The sequence below is a fragment of the Schistocerca nitens genome, chromosome 8 (genome assembly GCF_023898315.1).
Source record: "Schistocerca nitens isolate TAMUIC-IGC-003100 chromosome 8, iqSchNite1.1, whole genome shotgun sequence".
NCBI classification, from domain to species: Eukaryota; Metazoa; Arthropoda; class Insecta; order Orthoptera; family Acrididae; genus Schistocerca; species Schistocerca nitens.
In genome coordinates, this window is record NC_064621.1 from 217277363 (window position 1) to 217301326 (window position 23964).

At 39.3% G+C, this 23964-nt stretch overlaps 2 protein-coding genes across 5 annotated transcripts in view; one reads left to right on the forward strand and one right to left on the reverse strand.

The window, feature by feature from the left end:
* Positions 1-23964, forward strand: part of LOC126199021 (GPI mannosyltransferase 2) — a 253063-nt gene that overhangs the window by 210063 nt on the left and 19036 nt on the right. The gene's annotated exons all lie outside the window — the stretch shown is intronic.
* Positions 1-23964, reverse strand: part of LOC126199020 (dual oxidase-like) — a 246332-nt gene that overhangs the window by 205369 nt on the left and 16999 nt on the right. For both annotated transcript variants that reach the window (XM_049935710.1, XM_049935709.1), the window contains exons 3-7: positions 22692-22895; positions 14157-14318; positions 5770-5951; positions 4426-4669; positions 2949-3176 (exon numbers count right to left, since the gene is read on the reverse strand). In XM_049935710.1, the coding sequence (XP_049791667.1) occupies positions 2949-3176; positions 4426-4669; positions 5770-5951; positions 14157-14318; positions 22692-22895 (1020 nt within the window). The remainder of the gene's footprint in view (positions 1-2948; positions 3177-4425; positions 4670-5769; positions 5952-14156; positions 14319-22691; positions 22896-23964) is intronic.

The window sequence follows — 23964 nt, forward strand, 5'->3', positions numbered from 1 at the left end:
AATGTAGAAAAATGGAAGTTAATGTGGATGAATAGGATAAACAAACCCATTATGTTTAGATACAGCATTAGTAGTGTCCTGCTTGACACAGTCACATCGTTTAAATATCTGAGCATAATGTTGCAGAGCAATATGAGATGGAATGAGGCTGTGAAGTTTATGGTAGGAAGGTGAATTTGATTTATTTGGAGGATTCTAAGAAAGTGTGGTTCACCTGTAAAGGAGACCGCATATAGGGTCCTAGTGCAACCTATTATTAAGCATTGCTCAAGTGTTTGGGATCCGTACCATGTTGGATAAAGGGAAGACTTTGAGGCAATTCAGATGCTGGCTGCTAGATTTGTTAGTGCTAGGTTCAAACCAGGGTGCGATTTGTGCTTTTACCAGTGGGGGGGAATGTCTTAGGGGGTTAGTAGAATTATATATGTTACTACGCATGGTTAAACAGCTACTTATAAATAGATGTTAATGCCGAAACTCACTATTCACGCGTATGCACTATCAGAAAAGCCATCCCTTGTTATATCTTCAAAAGTACATTATAGGTAAAGCTTATTTACAAAATCATCTATATACAGATATACGAGGGGGAATTCAAAAAGTAGAGGCACATTTGTGAAAAGCTGTACTTATTCTGATGATAGAAAACTGAAACATATTAATAATATTATTATATATTTTTCCCAAGTGGAATGTTTCCCTCTATTATATTAATAATATTATTAGTAACACTTACTAAAAACTTTCAGTGTTCGGCTCCACAAATTTAAATTATATGTAAAGTTTTACTCCAGTGCGTGGGAAATAAACATCCCAGGTTGGGATGCATAAACTAAAACCAGAGGAGGGGATGGTCTGATGCAGAGGGGGGGAAATCCCCCCCCCCCCCCCTGCAAATCACACACTGGTTCAAACAACATGCAAGTGTTACAGATGTGCCTCTGGGAACTCAAATGGGAATCTATGGAGGGAAGACGACATCCTTTTTGAGGACCAGCATTTGAAGCTGAATGCAGAATGATTGTACTACCTCCAACAGACATTGCGCGTAAGAACTGCCAAAATAAGATATGAGAAATTAGGGATCATACGCGGATGCATGTTGACAGTCATTTTTCCGTTGCTCTGTTTGTGAATGGAACAGGGAAGGAAATGACTAGTAGTGGTTGGGGGTATCATACACCACGCACCGTATAGTGGATGGCATGGGGTACCCTACGCCATGTTCTGTACAGTGGATTGTGGGTATTCACCATACTGCACATGGCATAGGGTACCCCATGCCATCCACTGTATGGAGTATATGTGTAGATGTAAATTTTGCTTCTTACTGCCCGCTTCTGCTGAATGAATGTTTTGTTTACTTTAAGTGCACTGCCCCAAATAATACTTCCCTGGGACAGCAAGGAGTGAAAACATGCAAAATAAACCAACACTTGTGTCTTTGGATCAACACAGTGGGAGATGCTTCTAAGTTCATAAAATGCTGAACTGAGCTGCTTGATTAGTTCATCTATATGTTGACTCCATTTTAACCTATTATCCAGTTGGACCCCAAGGAATTTTACATGCTGTGCTTCATTCAGTATATGACCATTAATGTCTACTTGTGGTATTAATGGATAATTGTTTGTGGTTTGAAGTTCCATAATATAAACCTTTGTGAGATGAAGGTTTAAGCTGTTAGCTAAGAACCGCTTTTAGACCTACTCAGCTACTGTTAAAGCTATATCTCCTAACATTAAGTTTGGACGCTTAATTATTATTTGAGTTGTAAAACTACTGTAGGCTACCATATACTGTTGTAAGTAAACGTAGGCTACGGTAGTTTTACTAGTAGCTTTGGTCAGCTTAGGTCATAACCGCAGTACCTTTAAGTTAGGTGTGTTGTATACCTATTAGGTGTTACCTCATTTTGACCACTTTTTTGCTTATGCAATGAGTGTCTTACTAGATTCCCCTAGAAACCGGAAGTGGTGAACAGTGTAGAAACTGAGTGAGGATCTATAAAGGGCCACGTAATCTACAGAACATTTTTGTTAAAAATAAACAGTATTTATAGCAATATTGAAATTGTCATTGTTTAATTCAGGTTTTATTTGAAAATTGTTGCTAGTAACGTGAAACAGAGGGATGCTATAGTAAAAGCAAAAACACAAAAAAATAGGTTTATCATATAAAAGTAGAAAATGTAATTTCTTCAAAAAAATGGTAAAATTTAAAAAAAGTATGAAACAAAAACAATTTTTTCGTTTGTGCATGTAAACTCTACTTGCATCAAAAGTAACTCTTTTGGTTACATAAAAGTGCCGAAGTTACGTGAGCATCTTTTACTTATAAATGCAATTTATATTTTGTAAAGATATAAAATACACAGTGAACCAATGCTGAATGATGTGTGGTTCTCCTACCAATCCTATCATTTACTATGTCATTTTATATACTGTACCAAAACTACCAAGTCATCGTTTTGGGAGAACGCAACTCTAATTATTATGTTCCTGTCATCAGCAAACATTACAGTTTTTGAAGGGTATCACCATTTATCTGAACGGCATACTGATATTTGATGCTTACATATTCTACCACCATTGTGTATGAGAATGTGCTGAAACTTATCAGATCAGTTGACCTTGTTTTGGCTTTCAGTGACACAGACAGGCTTTTAGTAATGTGCCATGGTGTCTGTGTCCCCATGCTGTATTGCGACAATTACAGTTAGCCATTATACTGATCAGAAATCATTATATTCTTGTCACATTTCATTTTGGCAATGTTATGTCATTGCATGTTTTTACTAATAAACAAATGGATACTAATGAGTTACAACCCCCCCCCCCCCCTCCCAGACACACACACACACACACACACACACACACACACACACACACACACACAAAATCTGACTGTGATAATTCTTTATTGATTAAATATTAAATTGTGCTCACCTTTGTACTCTGGCAATGGTGTCCCCAGCAATTGTGGCAACCATGTGTTGACAGTTATGTGTTGTTGAGTTGCTATAACCCACTTGCGTGCTTCATTGTACACTTTTTCATCAGTCCACTCCGGATTCAGCTCATGTAGTTTACGTGCCAATTTATTATGCCATCGAAACCATAGAATTCCAAATGTTAGTAGGAATGGATTCTCATTTCCTCTTGGGTTACCAAGTTCTGTTGTGTGAAGAAAGACAATGTGCTTTGTGAAATGTATTTCACACATTTAACTGAACATAAATCCCAACAAAAATCAGCAAAACATTAACTCAAAAAATATACTTCAAAAACTTTCTGCCCTTTTTTGATATCTACCTGTTGTTAAACATACGTTAAATAGTACACTATAATGTCCAGGAATGTCTGCATATTTGGGGGGGGAGTATCATTGACACTTGCTTCTCGTCTCTCTCTCTCTCTCTCTCTCTCTCTCTCTCTCTCTCTCTCTCTCTCTCTCACACACACACACACACACACACACACACACACATCAAAAGGAAAGTTACAGCTGAAAATATTCTATTATTGTGTACCACAGTCAAAGATTTGGTTCTTGATGTTTATTTATACATTTTATATCTTATGGTCCATTGAAAAAATTTAATGTGGCGTAAGACTTTGTCATCATTTTCATTTTAATATTTCTTTCTTGGCACTTCATTTTACAGCGATGAGAAACAAAGGAGAAAGAAACTAGTAAAAATTTGTTTCAGAGGAATGATGAAAGACAAATATATGGAACACATGAACTATATAGTGAGGAAGTTTGCACAGTGGTTTTTTGTTTATGGATGAATAAATGTTGTTGAGATAGGAGAAGGATATTTACTACCAACCACTGAAATGGAGGGAAAAAAACTATGAGACATAATTGAATTTCCAGTTGCTGGAGCTGTAATAAATTTCTTCATCAGGAGAGAGAGAAATATGCAAATTAGCAAGATGAAAAGGTGTAGACATCAGACACAGAGAATAGCGTTATATTAAAAATTCACGGGTGATAAATTCTGTTTATTGCTGTTCTCCCAGCTCAAACATTGCTTCTCATCTCAATTTCTCAATCTATTATTACACTTATCATTTTTCTGGCAAAAATATAAAGAAATAGCAGCTCTTACACAAATGAAGCCCATGGCCATACTGATTTGTTTACAGACACCAAAGATGCCAAATTCAAATGAGAAAGTTTCACGCTTCACAGCTATTGGTTGTTCATCTTTGGTGCATAGGATCAGTCCCATTCTTTTGTAGCCACATCTTGTATGTTTTAAGCTCTCAACTGTCAAACCAAACTTAACATTTTTAAGTTTACCTGGCTACTACACTGTCATAGAACTATGACTAAAAATCTTCACGACACCTGTTGGGAATAAACTAATAAATTATACTTGGTCTCAGCTGTCGGCAACAAAAAAAATCTGCATACTGAAAAATCTTTCCACAGGATCTGTAGAGTGTCGCTTGGCGTAGGTACTGTGATAAAATGGTGGTGGTGGATTGGCCATGGGTAGACGTTGCTTGTTCAGTGCTGGGAAGAGTCCTCCTGTAGATGAAGCAAGCTCTCCATGAGGTACAAGATTCCCATCATCATCTGTCCGCAGTACATCTGACCATGTTTTTGTAGTTCCATATACTAAACCTCCATCTATCCAAGGTGTTATTTCATTCAGCTGAAACATGCACATTGAATAAATAACCAAAAAAAAAAAAAAAAAAAAAAAAAGCAGTTGTGCACATACATCCAATTTATTTTACTATAAACGTATTGTAATATAATATGTCACTGACAGGAAGTGTTAGTTCCAAATTAGAAATATTCACACCTTTGCAGACGTGATATTACAAGAAGGGAAATTCCAGGGAAGAACTAAAACATAAGAATCAGGAAAATATTGAGAGGCAGGAGAGGGGAAATTGGTGCCTATCAGACCAGAGGCAAGAGGAGGGTTAATTATGGTGACAATTGCAATTAATTCTTAACAGTCACTATACTGGAAAGGTGGACCATTTGATAGAGAGCAATCTAAGTTGAGAGAAGTACAGTATCAGGTTAGAGGAGGAACTGGGTGCATAATGACAGTAGAAGAAAGTGCGAGGACAAGGGAGTGAGAAGATGACAGCTGAGGATGGGGACAAGCAAAGGTTTAGTACAAGAGGATTCTGAGAATGGAATGTGCCCTAGAGGGACTGTCCTTATCTGCACAGTTCAGAAGAAGCTATATTGGAAGGGGCAAGTACTGAAGCAGATATTGACTGAAATTGTAGTATTCAGCATTCTCAGTGACTCAGTGGTTCAGTTTGCAATAAATCACCAATTGATCATGGCCATTTGTGAAAGCAGAAAATTTGTTAGATTTCATAACCATATAAAACACTGAAAACTAACTGCACTGCATCTATGACATAGCTGCTTTGACATGTGGTCCTTCTGGACTACTGTTAGAATTGATGGGCTAGAGTAAGGGACAGGTCTTGTCGCTGAATAGGATAAGGACACTTTGGGTGCAGTATTAGCATGAGGAAAGACAGTGATATTGTGTAGACTGTATGGGCAATGGAATGGTACCTTGGGTGGCAAGGGTAGAATTTTGGGTAGGATGTCCCTCTTACGGCATTCAAGGGGTCATTGAAGCCCTCGTGAAGAACCTTAAATACTGTTGCTGAACTTAAGAAAATAGTGCAGAAACAAACGTATGTCACAGATGACAACGTATTGCAAGCAGATCTAGTACACATTTGGTATGAAGCTTCATTAACGAATTTACAATACCTGTTGCCGAGGGTTATTAGGAGATAAGCCACTGTTCATATCAAATCTTGTTCTGAGGACTGGCATAATAGTCGGACCACTATCCTCTCTGTATTCGTGGCCCATGGGTATATCAATATTGAAATATTCTGGTGGACATGATGGCCTTTGTGCATCTAGAATTTCTTCCACAACTTGTTGACCTTAAAATGACAGGTACATTTTCCATTACTAAAGGAATAATGGGTTGTTCAGTAGAGCAGTAATTAACAAATCATTTATTAAAGAGATCTCATAGACCTGATCATATAAGGGAACTTTCAAGTATCTGGAATGAATCAAGATGCTTATTATCAGAGGGAAGAAATTGTCAGAAGCTTATTCTGTATGTTATGTTTATGAATAAGTATGATTATACTGCTGTATTCTACTTGTACTTACACACACTGTAAGTGAACTCAAAAAATAAAATTAGTTGGAAAGCCATAAGCCGGAGTGGCCGAGCGGTTCTAGGCGCTACAGTCTGGAACAGCGCGACAGCTACGGTCGCAGGTTCGAATCCTGCCTCGGGCATGGATGTGTGTGATGTCCTTAGGTTAGTTAGGTTTAAGTAGTTCTAAGTTCTAGGGGACTGATGACCTCAGCAGTTAAGTCCCATAGTGCTCAGAGCCATTTGAACCATTTGAAAGCCATAATTTCCCAGTTATACTAAACAGTTATAGTTTTGTTTAATACTTACTAGCATAAAAGATTAAGAACTGTAAGATTTGAAACCTATTTATAATGAACATTTACTAGTGTGAACCTTTAACGTAGATATTCAGATAAATTGTTAAAGAAGGGGCTTATAATATTTATTTCTCTTCTGAATTTTCAAGTGTTCGCATTTTTTGTTCTCACCATAATCTTGTTAAACATCTTTGATTTATTCATTCATCATGTTTCGGAGATCTCTTCCAGAAGGAACCCTTTCAGGTAGGTTGAACGAGACAGGATATGCACTAATTGTAACAAATTAGAGAAACCCAATCTGAATTGTAGTAAGGAGGCTAAGTTCACATGGAAATTGTGTTTATGTACTGTATTGAGGGATTATGATAACTGCAAAACACGCAAAACTACACTTACAGCTTCTTATTCATCTGGGCACTATGGCATTTGACACATAGTGTTTCATTGAGTGCATTACCATTAAAATTCTTCCTTGTACCAGTATATGATTTTTAGTTATTTTAAATTGGATAGTATGATTTTATGTGATGTTAAGGTTTTAATTTTTTGTTCTGTTGAATGTAATCTTGTTCATCTAATATTTGTGATGTCTATGATACATTTAATTTTCTTCTTCTTCTTATTTTTCTTCACTTCTTGGAGGAATAGGTTTACAGATTGTTCTGTCTTCACTCAAGTCATCAGTTTCTCAGTCGTCACACACCTCTCTTTCCTTTAGGTTTCTAGTTGATTAGTTGTTGAACTAATCTGTCTTCCACCAGTTTGTTGATATGTTATTTCCATTTTATGCCTACTTGCTTTTTTTTTTTTTTTTTCATTTATACAGTACGTATTAAATTCTTCCACTGTAATATTGTTTTGTATGTGATCTGTGAAGCGAGTGCAATCTCAAGAAAAGCCTCTGTGATTCCTTAGCATCTCTACCAGAAATCCCACTCCTGCGTGCACGAGGCAAAAGCCACATGGCCATGAGATAGTTCACTTTTTATGTAAAATATTCTTTGTACCCTAACTGAGTTATCCAAAACATTATTACATTGACTGTAAGGAATGAAGCAGTGGAAATGTGCTAGATAAAGTCTTGACACTGTCAGTGGGAAATTTCACAGTCGAAATAGTATCTGCTTTCAGGTTGTGAAGGATGTTGGTAATACTTGTTGTTCAAAAATCCTTCAGTAAGTGTGTCACTATTGTAGGAAAGTTGAATGTAAAGGCAGACAATGTAAAGATTCAAAATGGAGATTGCAGTATGTCTAAAACATAAATTTTACAATTGGCGTATATTACCAGTTTTTGACATATGGTAGTTAATGTGGACTTGAAATATAAAAACAATTCCAAAATTGTAAGTTGCTCACTTAAAGGTGGAGAGTTGCATCTTGAGAATAGCTTGGAGTGGAAGGAAAGCAAGCAAATGGGGCAGGGAATGGATTATTTTGAAACTAAAATGAAGGTGCATGGGAGGAGGACATGTGGATAGGCAAATGATTGGCAGATGGACTGGGGGGGCTCAGTGCTGGACTCTAGGATGTTAAGAAAGACATCAGCAATGTCTTCATGGGGATTCCATAGATCAGGAAGCATATAGGAGCAGCGTGTATGTGTTCAGCTGAAGACTTTAATACAGGGAGAAATCTAGGGGATGTCTGTATCCAGCAGTGTATGTCAAATGATTGCTACTTATTATAAAAGGTTATTAAAGAACTTTATTTTTAAAGCTAATATTCAGTTTTCTGTGGTTATGAAATTGGGTAACAATAAAATATTTCCATAAGTTGGCTCAAGGTAGTAAAACAAAATAACTGTACACTAGCACTGATCGCTGCACACCAAACAAAAGCTTTAGCCAAGATGTTTAAATCTTTCTTAACTATTTTTTGCACCAGCAGTTTGATCCATTTTAAACTTAAGATAGGATTGAGTTTTTCCTTTAGACAGATATGTATAAGTGTGAACAACAATTGGAGTATAGAATGTTGTAACTGATATCAAGAATGAACTCTGTGTAAGAGAACTGAAATTCATTCCCTCATGAGAATATTTAAATCACCTGGTGAGAACTGCACTATGTACATTACTGTAAAAAGCAGACTCCATCAAAAGAAACTCAAAAAGAATATATTATTCTTAATAAAGTTACAAAATATACCAAGGATAACACTTACATGAAACAGATTTCTAAAATGATGCTTTGTGTGAACATCATGATCATTTGTGTCTCTTTTGAGTTAGGTTAAAACTGTTCTCAATCCAAAGGTTGATTTAAACACCTGAGAGGTTTACAAGGCAAGGTCCTATTGGAAGTGGTATATTGTTGTTTTCCTCCAACCTTTAAACGGTCTTACCAAGCCAGTAACTGCAATACTTACAGTTTAATATGGGCTCTGAACCACCCCTTTCATGAAGAAATGCATACCTGCCTCCCACCCCTCCCACACGTGCACACTCTACTTGTCTTGCAATCACAAAGTGCATCACAGTTTCATTTAAACAAGCACTTTCGTGTCAGTAAGTTTCCTGAAAGAATTTGTGTATTGCATTGTCAGTGTAACAAACCACATCTTGAATGAGATTTTCACTCTGCAGCGGAGTGTGCGCTGATATGAAACTTCCTGGCAGATTAAAACTGTGTGCCCGACCGAGACTCGAACTCGGGACCTTTGCCTTTCGCGGGCAAGTGCAACAGCACGTGTCGGGCAACCTTTTGCTGGCGTGGGTGCTTGCTCAGATAATTGTCCTAAAAGGACAAATTATCTCGGCGGGACAGTGACGCCGCCATCGCGACCATGGGACCCGGGCAGCCCCTTTTTTTTTATCAGTTGCTGACCCTCATGAATCGAAACATGACTGCGTCGCGTCGTTTCATGATTCGAGGGTCAGCAACTGATAAAAAAAAAGGGGCCCCCCGGGTCCCAAGGTCGCGATGGAGGCGTCACTGTCCCGCCGAGATAATTTGCCCGCGAAAGGCAAAGGTCCCGAGTTCGAGTCTCGGTCGGGCACACAGTTTTAATCTGCCAGGAAGTTTCAAACCACATCTTGTTAAGCAGAGGTCTAAATGATTTTTGTGCTGTAAATCATGGATGACCACGATTATTTCCTTTTGTCAAAAGCAGTCAGTGTCTGAATAAGGGGCAACAATTGGTTTTTGTCACTTATATTAATATATTTTCTATCCAAATTTTACACATTATTTCATTCTCTTTACAAATGGCTGTTTCAGCTCGTAGAAATTAATCGTTTGTGAACCATAGAAAACAAAGATTTTTATGACCTAAACAGAACAGTGAACTAAATGTTGTGTTGACAACACAGATGCTGATAAGATTTCTGAGACTTGCAAGTGCCACCAAAATTGATATTTCAGTGATTAAAAACTGCTATAGAAGTAAGAGATAATTATAAATTTATTTTTACTGCATCTGTCACTGCAGAAGCACTACAATATGTTTGTCTACAATGATTGTCGTATATTGATAGCAGTCTTTGTTCCAAGGACAGCAAAGCTAAGTATTGTATTCAGTAGTATTGTTGTAAACTACTATCTGAAACACTATTTATACAAAGCAGTTAAAAGTTTTTCATCAATTCTGATGATAAAAATGTGAGACTGTAACTTACAAAAATGTTTGCTCACTTTATACTTATGCAGTGAATGGAACTTAACCTGATTTTCGTTTTTACTGTAATAGTAGTTCAATCACATATAGAAATCATGATGTTTCACTGAAAAATATTTAGTAACATGACATTTGTCCAATTCAGTAATATTAATGCATCACATATATGTCTTCTCCATAGTTCACATACCAATGTTATAAGTAATCGTTTCTAATTAAATAAAACCACAAAAGTTGAGCCAACACATTTATTTGTTGAACAGCTATTGCTAAATAATGTGTCAAGACTAAAATATATATCGCGAAAATAGACGTGTGGAACTGCCACAGAGTCATGATAAATAGTTTACAGCATCAAGAGTGACTACAATTTTTTTCATATTGGGCACTATGAAGCAGCCGACTTGAGTAGAGATGCTGTTAGACTGTTGTGTACTGTAGTAGCTGTGAACCTCAAAAGCTGATAATGGCAGTGGCACAATTAGTACAATTGAGAGCTGTAGTTGTCAGCATTAAATTTAGGAATGGAACTGTGGTCTGTCTGATCAGGCAAGAGGTCCAACAGATGCATTCAGTCTGCTGTCTTTAGTGTAGATGTTTCCAACAGCTTCACTGCACTGAAGACTGTGGAGAAAAGTCTGCAGGAGTTAAGAAACACTGACAAGACAAGGAAAAAATTCAAGATAAGGTTGGTATTAGTAAAAGGATTAAAAAGACCAAAAGGTCCTGATAGGAAGCAGTGTAGGGAAAGGAATGTCTGAACTACTACAGAACTCCCTAGGTGGTGAATTCCTGGTAACTAAGCCAAGTGTAGGGCTCAAATATGCCACCTGTGGTGACATTTTCATGGTACAGACTGAGAATGAATATACCTTATCCAAATTCCTACAGAAGCTCGATATGTTCACCCCATTCGCTTTACTTGGTCCTCCTCAGGGCAACGAGCCAACTTCCATGACGTCAATTCCTCATCAGTGATGGCTGCATCAGTACCTCTGTCCACACGGAACCTACCAACCACCAACAATACCTCCACTTCGACAGCTGTGATCCATTTCCCACCCAGAAGTCCATTCAGTGCCCAAAGTAATCACATCTTTTGTGATGAGCAGTTCCTCTCCAAAAGTACCAAGGGTCTCACTCAGCCATTGACACACCGAAATTACCTTCAAATCTTGTACAGAAACAGATCTTCTGTGCCTTGTGCCACCAGTCCCCCCCCCCCTCCCCCTTTTCACATATAACCAGAGTCCAGTCAAAAAGGGGCATTCATCATGTGACAGTACCACCCTGGATGGAGCAACTGAATCACATTCTGTGCCAAAATTTCGACTTCTTCTTATCCTGTCCTGAAATTGAAAATGTCCTCCCCACTATCCTTCCCACCACACCCACAATGGTATTCCTCTGGAATATCCTTTTCCATCACTACCCCACCCCTGCTCCAAACCCATTTGCCTCATGGCTCATATCCCTGCAGCAGATGCAGTTGCGAGACATGTCCCGTACGTCCTCCCACTACTACCTTCTCCAGTACTGACGTTCGCAGCTCGTGGTCTCACGGTCGCATTCTAGCTTCCCGAGCACAGGGTCCCAGGTTCGATTCCCAGCAGGTCAGTGATTTTCACCTGCCTCGAGATGACTGGGTGTTTGTGTTGTCCTCATCATTTCATCATCATTCATGAAAGTGGCAGATTGGACTGAGCAAAGGTTGGGAATTTTTATGAGCACTGATAACCGTGCAATTGAGCACCCCACAAACCAAACATAATCATAATCATCATCATCATCATTCATCATCATCATCATTCATCATCATCCAGTACTGAACACAGTCAGATATAAGATACTCTAGAAGTAATTCCCACAATTAATAGAATGATTAGATTAGCATTAATAATAAATGAAAAGCACCAGTTTGATTTTGTTCTACAATATTACTTTTATTGCTAACCGGTTTTCGGCTTACAAGGCCATCTTCAGACATTTACTGAGTACTCAGTACTGAGTAGCAATAAAAGTAATATTGTAGAACAAAAGCAAACTGGTGCTTTTCATTTATTATTATAATGTTGTTCTACCAAGAACCGCGGAAGGTTCTGTTAAGATTAGCATTAATCATAATACATTGTTAGTATACTTTACAGAAATAGCTAATAGTGGCTTTGTTTGCCTGTTGATGTATAACTTCACTCATTAATATCCCTTAAGACTCTCCTGATGAACTTTATGGAACACAATATGTGGATTAATTAGTTAATTAAAAATTCTTTCTTTTAGATCACAACTTTTTTTTAAATTTTACAGACCCTAAGTAATTAACTCATTTGATATCAGAAATGAAAATTTGCAAAGTAAAACAGCATACTGGTATCATGTGCACAGACTGCCAACTATATGCTAACAGTAAATCTGGCTCTATTGCACTTCTGCTGAAAGTCATTAATATACATTTCATGAGAGCTTGTCTATCTCAGAAATCTAATGTCATACATTACACAGATAAAGGACATTCAGATATGGGTTTCTGTGGTTTGGTTAAACATACTAAGGCAAATGCTGAAATGGCTCCTCTGAAGATGACCTCCATACATCATATCGATGCATATGTTCAGACTGTAATGATCCTGTTGTTAGTGAAATATTAACCCTTAACCCTTTTCACACCATAATGCAGACAGGGCACCTCTGTGTGCTCTTATTTAAACTCTTTAGAGTGGACTGTTTCCATTGTCATTTCACTCAGTTTGTTGACAGGTGAATCACTCTTATCATCAAATTCATTGTTGCTCTTGTTTTTTCGTAGAAGTTCCTCTAAAAGCTCTACAGTCACTGCATAAAGAACTGGCCATTTTGCACCTACTAACTTGAACATAATAATTACAACTTTCTCTCAACACAACTGCTCCAGTTTGACATTGAGTTAACATAGGCTTCCTGAGATGGCTGTACTATGCAGCATTGATACTTTGTACAGTCAGATTTGAGAATGGAGCACGTGAGAGCTACAAAAAATTGTGTTGAGGCTCGACATTGGAGCAGAAATCAAAATTCGCAATGTCAAGTGCCACTTTCCAATTCGATTAATCGTGCCATTATTGCAGTGGCATACTATACCACTTACAATAGAAATGTGTTGTGAAAGAGAGAGGAATGTTTTCATTGTTTGAGAGTACACTTATTAACTGTTAACAGGCAACTGATATTTCACAAGGATTTATTTCTTGTATTATTCAATTCCCAACACTAATATTAAAGAATATTGCTGATATCATCTACAAGTAACACACAATTTCTGTGTTTTTAAAAATATTTTCAGTTTGGTTTCTTGTCAGTGGAAAACTTTACAACAGTTCTTGTTAAAAACTAATGCTATGAAAATCGTAATTTAGTATGACACTAATCAGTAGACCAACCTCTAATTGTTCTGTTGAATTATACAGTCCAAGGATATTTCCAGGTGATGACAATAAGACCTGAAGAATCATTTACAGAAATGTCAGAGCACTGTATGTCCAGTGTTCCACACCATGCTAGCTTCTGTGTTTGATTACACAACAATGTCATGGAGCTGTGATGGCAACACCACAGAGTGCAGCAATATGTTGGGCCAGTAACGGGACTGTGTAGCAGTGCAGCAACTCTCTCTCTCTCTCTCTCTCTCTCTCTCTCTCTCTCTCCCCCCCCTCCCTCCCTCCCTCCCTCCCCCCTCCTCCCACACCCCCCTTCTCTCCTTCTCTACCTATTTATTTATCCATCCATAATGCTGTAATTCACTTACATGGGGATATTTCAAGTGATATATTTCTTAAGACTCCATTATCAGAAGAAACTAAAAAGCATAGCACAGGAAAGTTCCATATTCAACTCCTAAAGAATACTGACTGCGTTCTGTTGCATGTGATAAGATGGTATCTTCCTACATCCACACAAAGTGTAGCTCTCATTGTGAAATGCCTTTGGGACTGCAAAAAAATTCTTTTACAACAACACAAGGATATCCATACTCTTATCATAAATGAAGACTCAGTAAAGAGCCAATAAAGATATCATATTTACCAAAGTATACAAGCAAAGCTGATTTTCCGGTATTCGATCTGTTTCCAATGTTTCCACTCATGAGCTGTTCGCTGAGAACCAGAGGATTGGGCCTGTTCTTTGTTGCTGGCTGGTAAACACCATCTGCATACGCTGCTGGAACCCTTCGTAAGAGTGGTGTATCTGGTAAAGAACAAAATAGTCAATGTTAGTAGCTTGTTATTTGGGACCTTTCTGATTTTCTTTGTGTGGCTGTTTGATGGTGTGCTTCTGTGTATATAGCCTAGTTGCTGTTTCCACTTTATGCTTAAGTCAAAACAACAGCTCAGCTTTACATCCACAAGCACACCATTAAGCTTGTTATTTATTAAACATAATCTCAAAATCTGGGTGCAAAAGTGATTCTGTTAAGAGCTGGGAGGAAGCCCTGAATTACATCTTAGTGAGGATAGAGGTAACCACCCTGGGTAACTACCAATGTCAGATGGAGAGATTCACACTGTGCAGACATAGGTGTCCTTAACATAACAATATTCGTGAATTGTTTTGTGGGGAACAAATGTCGATGGTAATGTTATGCACGCTTTGACTACTGGTATTTACATCCGTAGTGGTTTCTGTTTATTAGACATTAAGATGTGGTCTAAAGTATGTTTCACTGCCTAATGTTTCATCCCCTAATGCTGGATGCATCCTCAGAGGCTACAAAGCTGTGCTTGGTTGATCTGCAAACTTAAAAAAAGATGCGGAAGCCAAACTGTTTATATGTAACCACACAACAGTTGGGTTGTGATTTTATCCAACCACTACTGAAGCTCACAGACTTGCACCAACATTTGTTATGGAGCTTGCACTATATAAATGTTAGTGATATTTGCTTTATTTAGCACTAAGTTCAAGTTTATATGGAAACTACTGACAGTAGGATGAACACATGTTGGAAAGAATGCAAGACCAATAACCATCTGGGAAACACGGTTGAATAGCCAGTAGGAGACCATTTGTTGGGATCAGTATATCACCAAATTCTATTCTGTAGTTTTATCAAGGTCAAACCATTTTTATACAAGGGAGTACAGAGGGGCCGTTGAAACTCAAAATCACAAAAACGACAAGTTGTGGATCTTGGTGCTAAGTAAAGAAAATGGTAGAAATATGGAATCCAAACTCCATAACACATTTCGACATGACTCACTTATCTTTGGGGGCAGTCAAATGACACAACTGTTCTGCAGTTACATGTAAACATTTCAGCTAGCTGGCCTTGCTTAAGTAGACTCTGAGGATATCTCCAGCATTAGGAGGCAAAATATTAGGCACAGAAACATGCCTTAGACTGTAGCCTAATGCCCATAAAACAGAAATCACCAAGGAAGTATAGCTGGCTGCTCACCAACCTGCCCTGTAGACAGTCAGGTAAGTCACAGTCTGTTACCATCTACACTAAATGTGCTACAAATCAAATTAAGATTGACTCACTCTTAAATGACAGTATTGTCATAGATTCTTGCTGGCAAATGATCAGCTGTTGATCTATGGCCCTGATGTTTAGGGTCACTCACGTCAGTGCTGAGACTATTGTGATCAATGTTCTTGTTTTGGCAAACACCAGAGGTTGCAGTAGACAACTTGCATTATCCCGGCCATTCGCGTGCCACTATAGCTACAGCGACCTGCTGGTAACAGCACTGCAGTACCACAAGCATCTTCTGCTGGAGATGGAATGTGCACTAGCAGTCCAAACACTGGCTGCGTGCACATTGTATATGTGGCATCATTACAGTTGACAAGCACACCTGTTGACAGACTAAGCTCTAGCGTGCATCACAAGAGGCAACATCCTTATGACCTGACATACACACAACAACAATAGCAACATTGCAGTTGCCTTCACTACATTCAACTGCAAGTCGTGTGCTCACTGAGCACTGAGCAGGTATCTCTAGACTAGTGAGCTCCATCCAGCCGAGCCCAGTCATTGAATCTACACTGCACTGCAATGACAATCCAGCCGGCGATGGTAGATACTTGACAGCAGGCACGCTGAGCCACCAGCCGTCACCATTGTTGCCTTTGCCTCCTCCGATGCTGGGCTTTCCCAGAATCGCTGGCCCAGGATGAGTGTTCTCCTGTGGGGTGTCTGTGGGACTTAGACTGTGAATCTGCCTATTAATTACCATCTCAATGGACTTTGTCATGTTCCTATCAGGTCAGGAGGATCCTGAATCTGCGTAGTAATTACCATTGCAATGGACTTTATCATATTCTCGTCAGGTCAGGAGGATCCTTTAGTTGTATCTATCTGAATCTGCCACAGACATCACTAAGGACATTATTTTGAACCTTGCTCCTTATATGTTGTGCTAATAAAATATTGCTTACACACTAACTAGGAAGCACAATCTATTGTGTGTATGCACCTACCATTCAGGACAAAACACATCAGTGGGTGATGAGGGTGGGATCAGCTGTTCCAGAGTAGTCATCAAGCATTGCTGAAACTAGACCTGGCTGCCACCACGTCCCACCCAGATGCTGTCTGCTCCGGCTAAGCGCAATGCTGCCTCTGCTGCTCCACGCCTTTGCCAAGATGATGCAGCCATGGATGGCATTCCTCACAAGGGTGGAACAGCACTTCATGCTGTTCTCACATCTGGGTAGCGTGCAACACCGTGCTGGCTTCATCACTTCCTGTGGTGCTCGACTTCTCCTAGGTGTTTTTTCCCCTACCATCATGGTCCCCCCAGCCTCTCCCCTCCTCTGGCATAGCACAATGCTGCCTTTACTGCTTCCCACTTTTACCAAGACATTGCAACCGCGGCTGGTGTTGCTCATGAGGGCAGCACATCACTTCATGCCTTCTCTGTCCTGAGTGACTTGTGCTTATGTTGTGGTTTTCCATGTTCCTCCAGTGCTTCAGCCTCTTACAGGCTTTTATTCCTCTTGCACATTGTCAATTCTGGTATCTCTAATACATACCACTTATGATTCACCTCCCTATGCTGTTCTCATGATCCATGCATGCCGTCCTTCCAAGACATTTTCACATCCTTCCGGGACTTTCTACTGGTCATCCCTATTTGCTTTCTGTGCATGTCCCCTTACTTTCTCGGTTCACCACTCATTTCCTTTTAGAGGCTTCTACACCTGTAAACACAATATTTTTTCCACTCCTTGCTTGGTCACTTTACCCCACTTTTTGTTGACACCTCTGGCAGCCTGCCGTATGACGAATGGGAGGTACCATTGGATTTTAAGCCATTCCCCAGCTGCACCTCTTCGAGTACATCCTCTCACCAGCCAAGTTTTCTGTCACCTGAGGGAGCTGAAACAGATCCCTCCAGGACATTTGCCTTTTCCAGCAGACACAGTCTCTCTCAGCAGTGCAAAGTTCACTTCCCCTGTGACATACCCATTTTCAGACAGGAGGCTCCACTTGATGCACCTCATCACTCTGTGGTCCGCACCCAGCAATGCTCCAGGCTAGTCTTTGCACCATGCTTCTTCTGTTGGATGGTGCCTATTTCACCCGAGGGGCATCCCCCACTCCAACCAGTCGGCTCCACCTGGTAACATTGACAGCCTCCATGGGTCCCCAGCTGTTCTTCCCTGGCTCTGTGGTTGTTCCCTCTTGAACTGTTCCACGCAACTAGCCTCGCTATCCATGCACTCCAAGACAAGTTCATTTGGGAGAACACTATTTGGCCAAATCTCATTGTCAAAGTGACAAAAACATCTCCCTCACAGGGGAGAGGATGCTGCATCTTTTGACCAGTGTCAAGATGGCTCTTCCATCTTTTTGTTAAGGGGAAAGGGATGACATATCCCAGTCATGTGCCTGATGCTCTACAGCTACCAGCATAGTGCCCACAACTTGTGTGTGGCTGCACTCTCCAGTAGAGCAAGCATCTTGTGCTGGATACAGTACATGTATCGGCAATCCAAACATTAGCCGTGTGCACACCATCTATACAGCAACATTACAACCAACAACATAAACACACCTGTTGACAAGCTAACCTCTATCAGGCACCACCAGAGGTGACAGCCTCACCACTAGCTGGGCGCACATCGGCAACATTGGCATTACAGTTGTGGACAGTATGGTGCATCCGTGATTCACATGCTCACTGAACACCAAACAGGTACCCTTCCACCAACAGTATATTTAAGACATTGTCCGACCACTAGCAGTCAGCCATGCCCAGTGGCTCTGTCTCTTAGAGCTCACAGGCTCTGTCCTGCCGAGTCCAGCCCTTGGATCTAGAGTGCAACACGGCACTGCTCAGCTGCCCATGGAAGATGCTCATCAGCAGCCACACCAAGATGCCAGCTATCACCCTTGGAGCCTCCTCTAACAGTGGCCTTCTCTGGTATCACTGTCCTAGGGGTGGTATTTTTCTGCCGAGCTTGGACTGTGAACCTATGCCTAGTAGTTACCATCAAATGCTACAGTACAGCAGACTTTGACTTTGTCAAATTTCTATCAGATCTGGAGGACCCTTCAGTTACGCCTATTTGAATCTACTGTATATGTCGCTGATGACATTATTTTGAACCTTGATCTTTATGTGTCATGCTAATAAAGTATTAATTATACACTACCTGAGAGTCATCTCTTATTGTGTGTATGCCCACCAATATGTTCAGGTTACATCACTATATACTTCTGGTAGGGCTGTTGCAGGCCCTACTGTCATGTATGCATTCCTGGGAAATTGGTATACCAGCCTAGGTAAAAGAATATATGGAGTACTGGTTTGAAGGAACTTGGGCAGTGGTTTCAGCCGATGGAAAATTTCTCGATTACTGTTCATCTTCACCTCTATACATAAAGTTTGGCTACACAAAAAATAACATAGACCCTATAACCCTAACTGCTCCAATTTTTATTTAGCAACAATAAATTCCAGAACTTTAGGATCATATAGAGGAGATGTTGGGTTGCATGCAAGCACACCGAAAGGACAGAGCCAAACACGATGTCCTGCACTTCAGTGACTGCTTCACAGCCTGCGCTGTTTGGATCCTTCTTATGAAAACCATCTTTTCTGAACTGTGCAGATGTGAACTCTCCTTGCAATATATCCTATGTTTCTGTAACCTCCCTTGCCTCAACCTCCACTAGTTCCTGCCCTCCAGCTACCTATCCCTTTCCCTGCTTCCTTTCCAACACTACACAACCTTCTATTCAACCAACACAGCCACCAGTCTTTTTCCCTTTTTCTATTTCTCTCCTTTTCCACTCCCCTCCCCCACCCATCCTTTCCCCCTCCATACGTCCCAACTGCACTTTGCGGCACTACCCTGTCTCCTCCTCTTCCCCCACACCTACTCCACTATCCCTTCGCTGCCTCATGCCTTCTAATTACACCCCACCAACCGCACTAGATTGCCCCTTCTGTCAGGCCCAGTTGCAGTCCACTGTCCAGCCACAGTGGCTGGAGACAGTAGTCGTGTGAGTGTTTGTTAGGTGGATATGTGTGTCTTCTACTTTTGAAGAATGCCTTTTGCCTGAAAGCTTAAATCTATAATGGTCTCTTCATTGTGCCTGTATGTGACTGTCTCCTCTACATAGTGTGTAGCAGTCTGATCTTTTTTTAATATTGTTTTTATTCCATCCTAGACTTTCCATTGTTAGAATTTTAGGATCGAAAGATAAGTTTATGGAGTTGATACAGGAGCTAAATTACATCAGATAGGATGTAGTGCACTTATCAGATGTGCAGTGAATAAATGACATTCACATAGAATTAAAACCCAGATATAAGTTTCAATGCAGAGGAAGATTGTAGGAATATCTTCAGGAGACAAAAATGTTTATGACTACCAACAGATGCATACAATAGTGAAAGTGGTGACATTATCCTAACTTTCAGAGCTATTAGTTGCTTCATTGGGGAGGAAAGTGGTATAAAGTGCGGAAGGTTAAAAAGGAAGGGAAGAGCCCTCAGACCCCACTTTTACAATATATGACTATCAGCAGTAGTAAATATTTTGCCTCATATTTATTCATTTTTTGATTGAATCTTCCTTTGTTCAGAGTAGTTTTTCAGAGAAGAAATTTAGTATTGTTTTGCAGGATGTCTTGCCGCCTCATCATTTACAAAATTGTAACTCTAGTTTTTATCAATTGATTGTTGGATGATTAAAGTCTTCCACTGTGATTACTATGTGGCTGAAGAACATACGTATTAGCAAGCTGAGATTTTGTGTAAAGTTTTCATTTAAATCGAAGGGTGAGAGTGGTGGTTGATAGAGGTACCCAATTATAAATTTATGCCCTCCCTTGATACTGAGTATTTTCAAAACAATCTCGCAATTGTCAAATTTCCATCTCACTTGATTTGAGCTTTTTGTCTGTTTTGAAAAACATAACACCTCCACTTCCCATTTATTTATCCTATTGACCCAAAAACTCTCAATGCTATTACTTTTGGGCTTTAACTAGCTTTCTGCATGTAGTATTGTACAGGGTTGGGCAGAATGAATAATAGGATTTGAGTCGTGTAATATGCCTTCTCAAATAGGTATACACACGCTGCATTGAGGGAGGATGATCATTTGTAATTATGGCCTTGTAGAGTTCAGAGTATCGAGTATTTGCCATCGAGGCATATTTACAAAATAAGAAGTCTCCCATCACAGTCAGTAACATTTTAATCACCAGTTCGAGTTAAAACAATTTGATGAAGTCCCAGATCAGAAAATTATTCAGTGGGTGCAACAACGTGAGACTGCTGCACCTTGTGCAAAGAAGCAAAATCCAGGGCAGTGAAGGACACAGTGGACCACGGACAAAGTGATGGAGGCATGTCAAGTACTCACAGAAGTTCTAACAATTCTGCTGCCATACATGCCGTGTCAAGATCATTCCCTCAAGATCATTCCCTGTGGCGATCATCATTGATAATCTGTGCTTCCACCCATACAAATTTCAAGTTGTACAGAAATTAACTGAATGAGATTGATGAACCTCCACCTTTCGCTTTGTGGAACTTTTAGCAGCTGACTGCAGATGCAGTACAGCATACTGTTCTCAGTGAGACATATACATGGTTGTGTAAATAAACAGATTTGCAGGCACTGGGTGCCACATAACCAAGGTGCTCCTTTTAAGCTGAATGAGATGGGACTGTGTGGTGCACTCTGCCTCTGTTCAACATCATTAGTCCATATTTTTTTCATGATCTTCCTTGGCCATGCAGTAACAGTTACTGGTGATCACTGCATCTACAGTTTAACTTGTTTCCTCGTTCCAGCGACTCATAGTTCCAACAGGACCGCGCAACAGCTCATATGACCCCCCCCCCCCAGTCCCTGATTTGTCTTATGATGTCATTTTCCTGGTCAGTTGGTTTTCAGATTTACACACATTCATTAGCCAGCGCAGTCACCTGATTGGAGTACCCCTTACTTCTTTTTGTGGTGATACTTGAAAAGTCAAGTGTTCGCTACACATTCTCATATCATGGCTGAATGCAAGGAAAGGATGTGTGTAACTCTGGAGATCACATTGACCATGCTGAATTAGGTGATGGAAGCTTTTGTTTTCTGTCTGTAGAAATGCATCAAACATGGTTGTGGCTTTTTGTGTGATAAGTATAGAATGTATATGATATGGTAATGTATGTTCTAATAAATTTATTAATTCGTTCCAGAGTTATATCCTCTTCACATCCTCCTATTCATTCTGATGGACCCTTTATGAGCACTATTGCTTTTTGTGTGCTACAAACTCTGAGACTTTGGTGCAAATACTCCAGCAGTTGATCACTAGAATTTTAATAGCCTCATCTACAGGGAGTTGAGTAGTGGGGGGGGGGTGTTTTTTTGTGTGTGTTATTAGCTACAGATAGCTTTCTGCACAACACATTTATGATTTATATAAAAATAATTGTACATTTACATATTTTCTTGTGATTTTTCTCTATTATGTTGGTCGACTGCAAATCGGTACTCCTTATTGACACTAATCTCCAATAAAGCATTCATCGAAAGCAGCTCATTGCAGTAACATGAATTTCTTCAACTTTATACAATTTATGTTTATGTTGCAATCTAAAAAAGAAACACAAAAATCTGAAACTGTAGAAAAACTGGTCTGCAATCAGAAAAATGTGGAAATATTGCACTAATCATGTAAATACTCACTTAGAAATTAATGGAAAACACTATTCCATGCAAGATAGTGTTACAATGTGTGTTATAATGTTCATAGATAACACAAGTGTAGCTCAAACTGTCATTTTACTATGATATATGTCATGTGCTACAATTGTAATCATCCAAAACTTCTTAAAACTGTAGCTGTAATCACATAAATGTACATTGCATTAGCTTAATTAAATTCATTGATATCTGCAATGTTTCTCTTTAAACAGGGAAATAGTTTGTTTTTTTGTGGCAGCTTCTTTCAGTTTTATGAAAAATATTGTTCAATATTTGGAGTATGAATATGACTTTTTATTCTTAACCAGTTTTCTCAGCTTAAACTGCCATAGTGCAAAAGTATTATGTGAATAACTCAGTTTATCATTATATTTTGTTTTTTACCTATGGCTCCAAGGTCAGGTTTAGCCATGTTGTTATAAAATCCATCATAACCTTCATATTCAGTCTCATCGTTTGATTTAGGCTTTCCTCCTCCATTGCAGTCTTCACCCCAACATCCACTAACAAGCCACTGTGCAAGGTATCCTCTTGCATTATGATCATTTCGATTAGCCAAAACCTCTCCTGGTGGTTTTAATCTTCTGTCTGTAAATTGAAAGATTGTTAAGTTCATATACAGTATATTTTAACATGAATGTGGCAACATTCATTTCAGCAAGTTAAAGTAATTCAGTGTGATACCTCAGTTAATAAATAAAGTTTAACAATATTTATGACAAAAGAGGAGCATTTTCCAGTGTTCCTAAAAAAATAAAAGAAGGAGTAACAGATCTATAAATTTAACAACAAATGAGTTCTAGCTCTCAAATGTACATGAAGTAACAAAAAAGTGGGAAACAGAAAGTAGAAAAATGATTGTTCAGAGCATAGGGATCTGCAAAAGAGGGGTCAAGAGGGTGCACTTCGTGAAATATGATTGTGATTTTACTAGATCATATATATAGCATTCCTGAGTACAATGGAAAATAGTGTTTTTTTAGCAATCACTGTTAAAATTGGGTTTATTTGGTTGTTAGGCGTCCAAGGGAAATTATACCTTTCATTTGACACGGTGGTGGTTTCGGTACTGTGCTGCAGTCAGTATGGATGTGAGTATTTGCAGAACATTGCCAATATAGTTTCACCAAACTAATGACAGGCATGTCCTCATAGAATCATCATGGAGCTGCAGAAAGGGACCATTCCAGCACACTGATTTCTGTGTCTGTTCCCAACGCAGTTACAGGATAAATGCCTCACTTTGGTACCCAACTTAAAGGATGGTCCCTTCTCCTGCAGCACAACTTAACCACAACAGTGGTTTACCATTTGTCTGTTTGGAAATTAAGACCTATCATAGTTGCAGTTGCATGAAATAACTTTCATACTATAAACAATACTATAACATATTATTATAAGTTCTCGAAAACCCATTATGTTTTACAATTGCAGTTGACTTTGAAGAATGCTCTTGCTGAACCATGTATTCATCTGTATATCATCTATTTACCCAAATGCATCAATCAGGAAGAAAGAATATAATTTTCTTTTCTAGAAGAGAAGGAAAAAATACACGAAATGATCAGATCAAAAAGATCTCCACTCCAGTAATTGGAAGCTTCACAAGTCCCGTGGGGTGCAACATAATGTAACAGGCAAAAATGGAATTACAAAT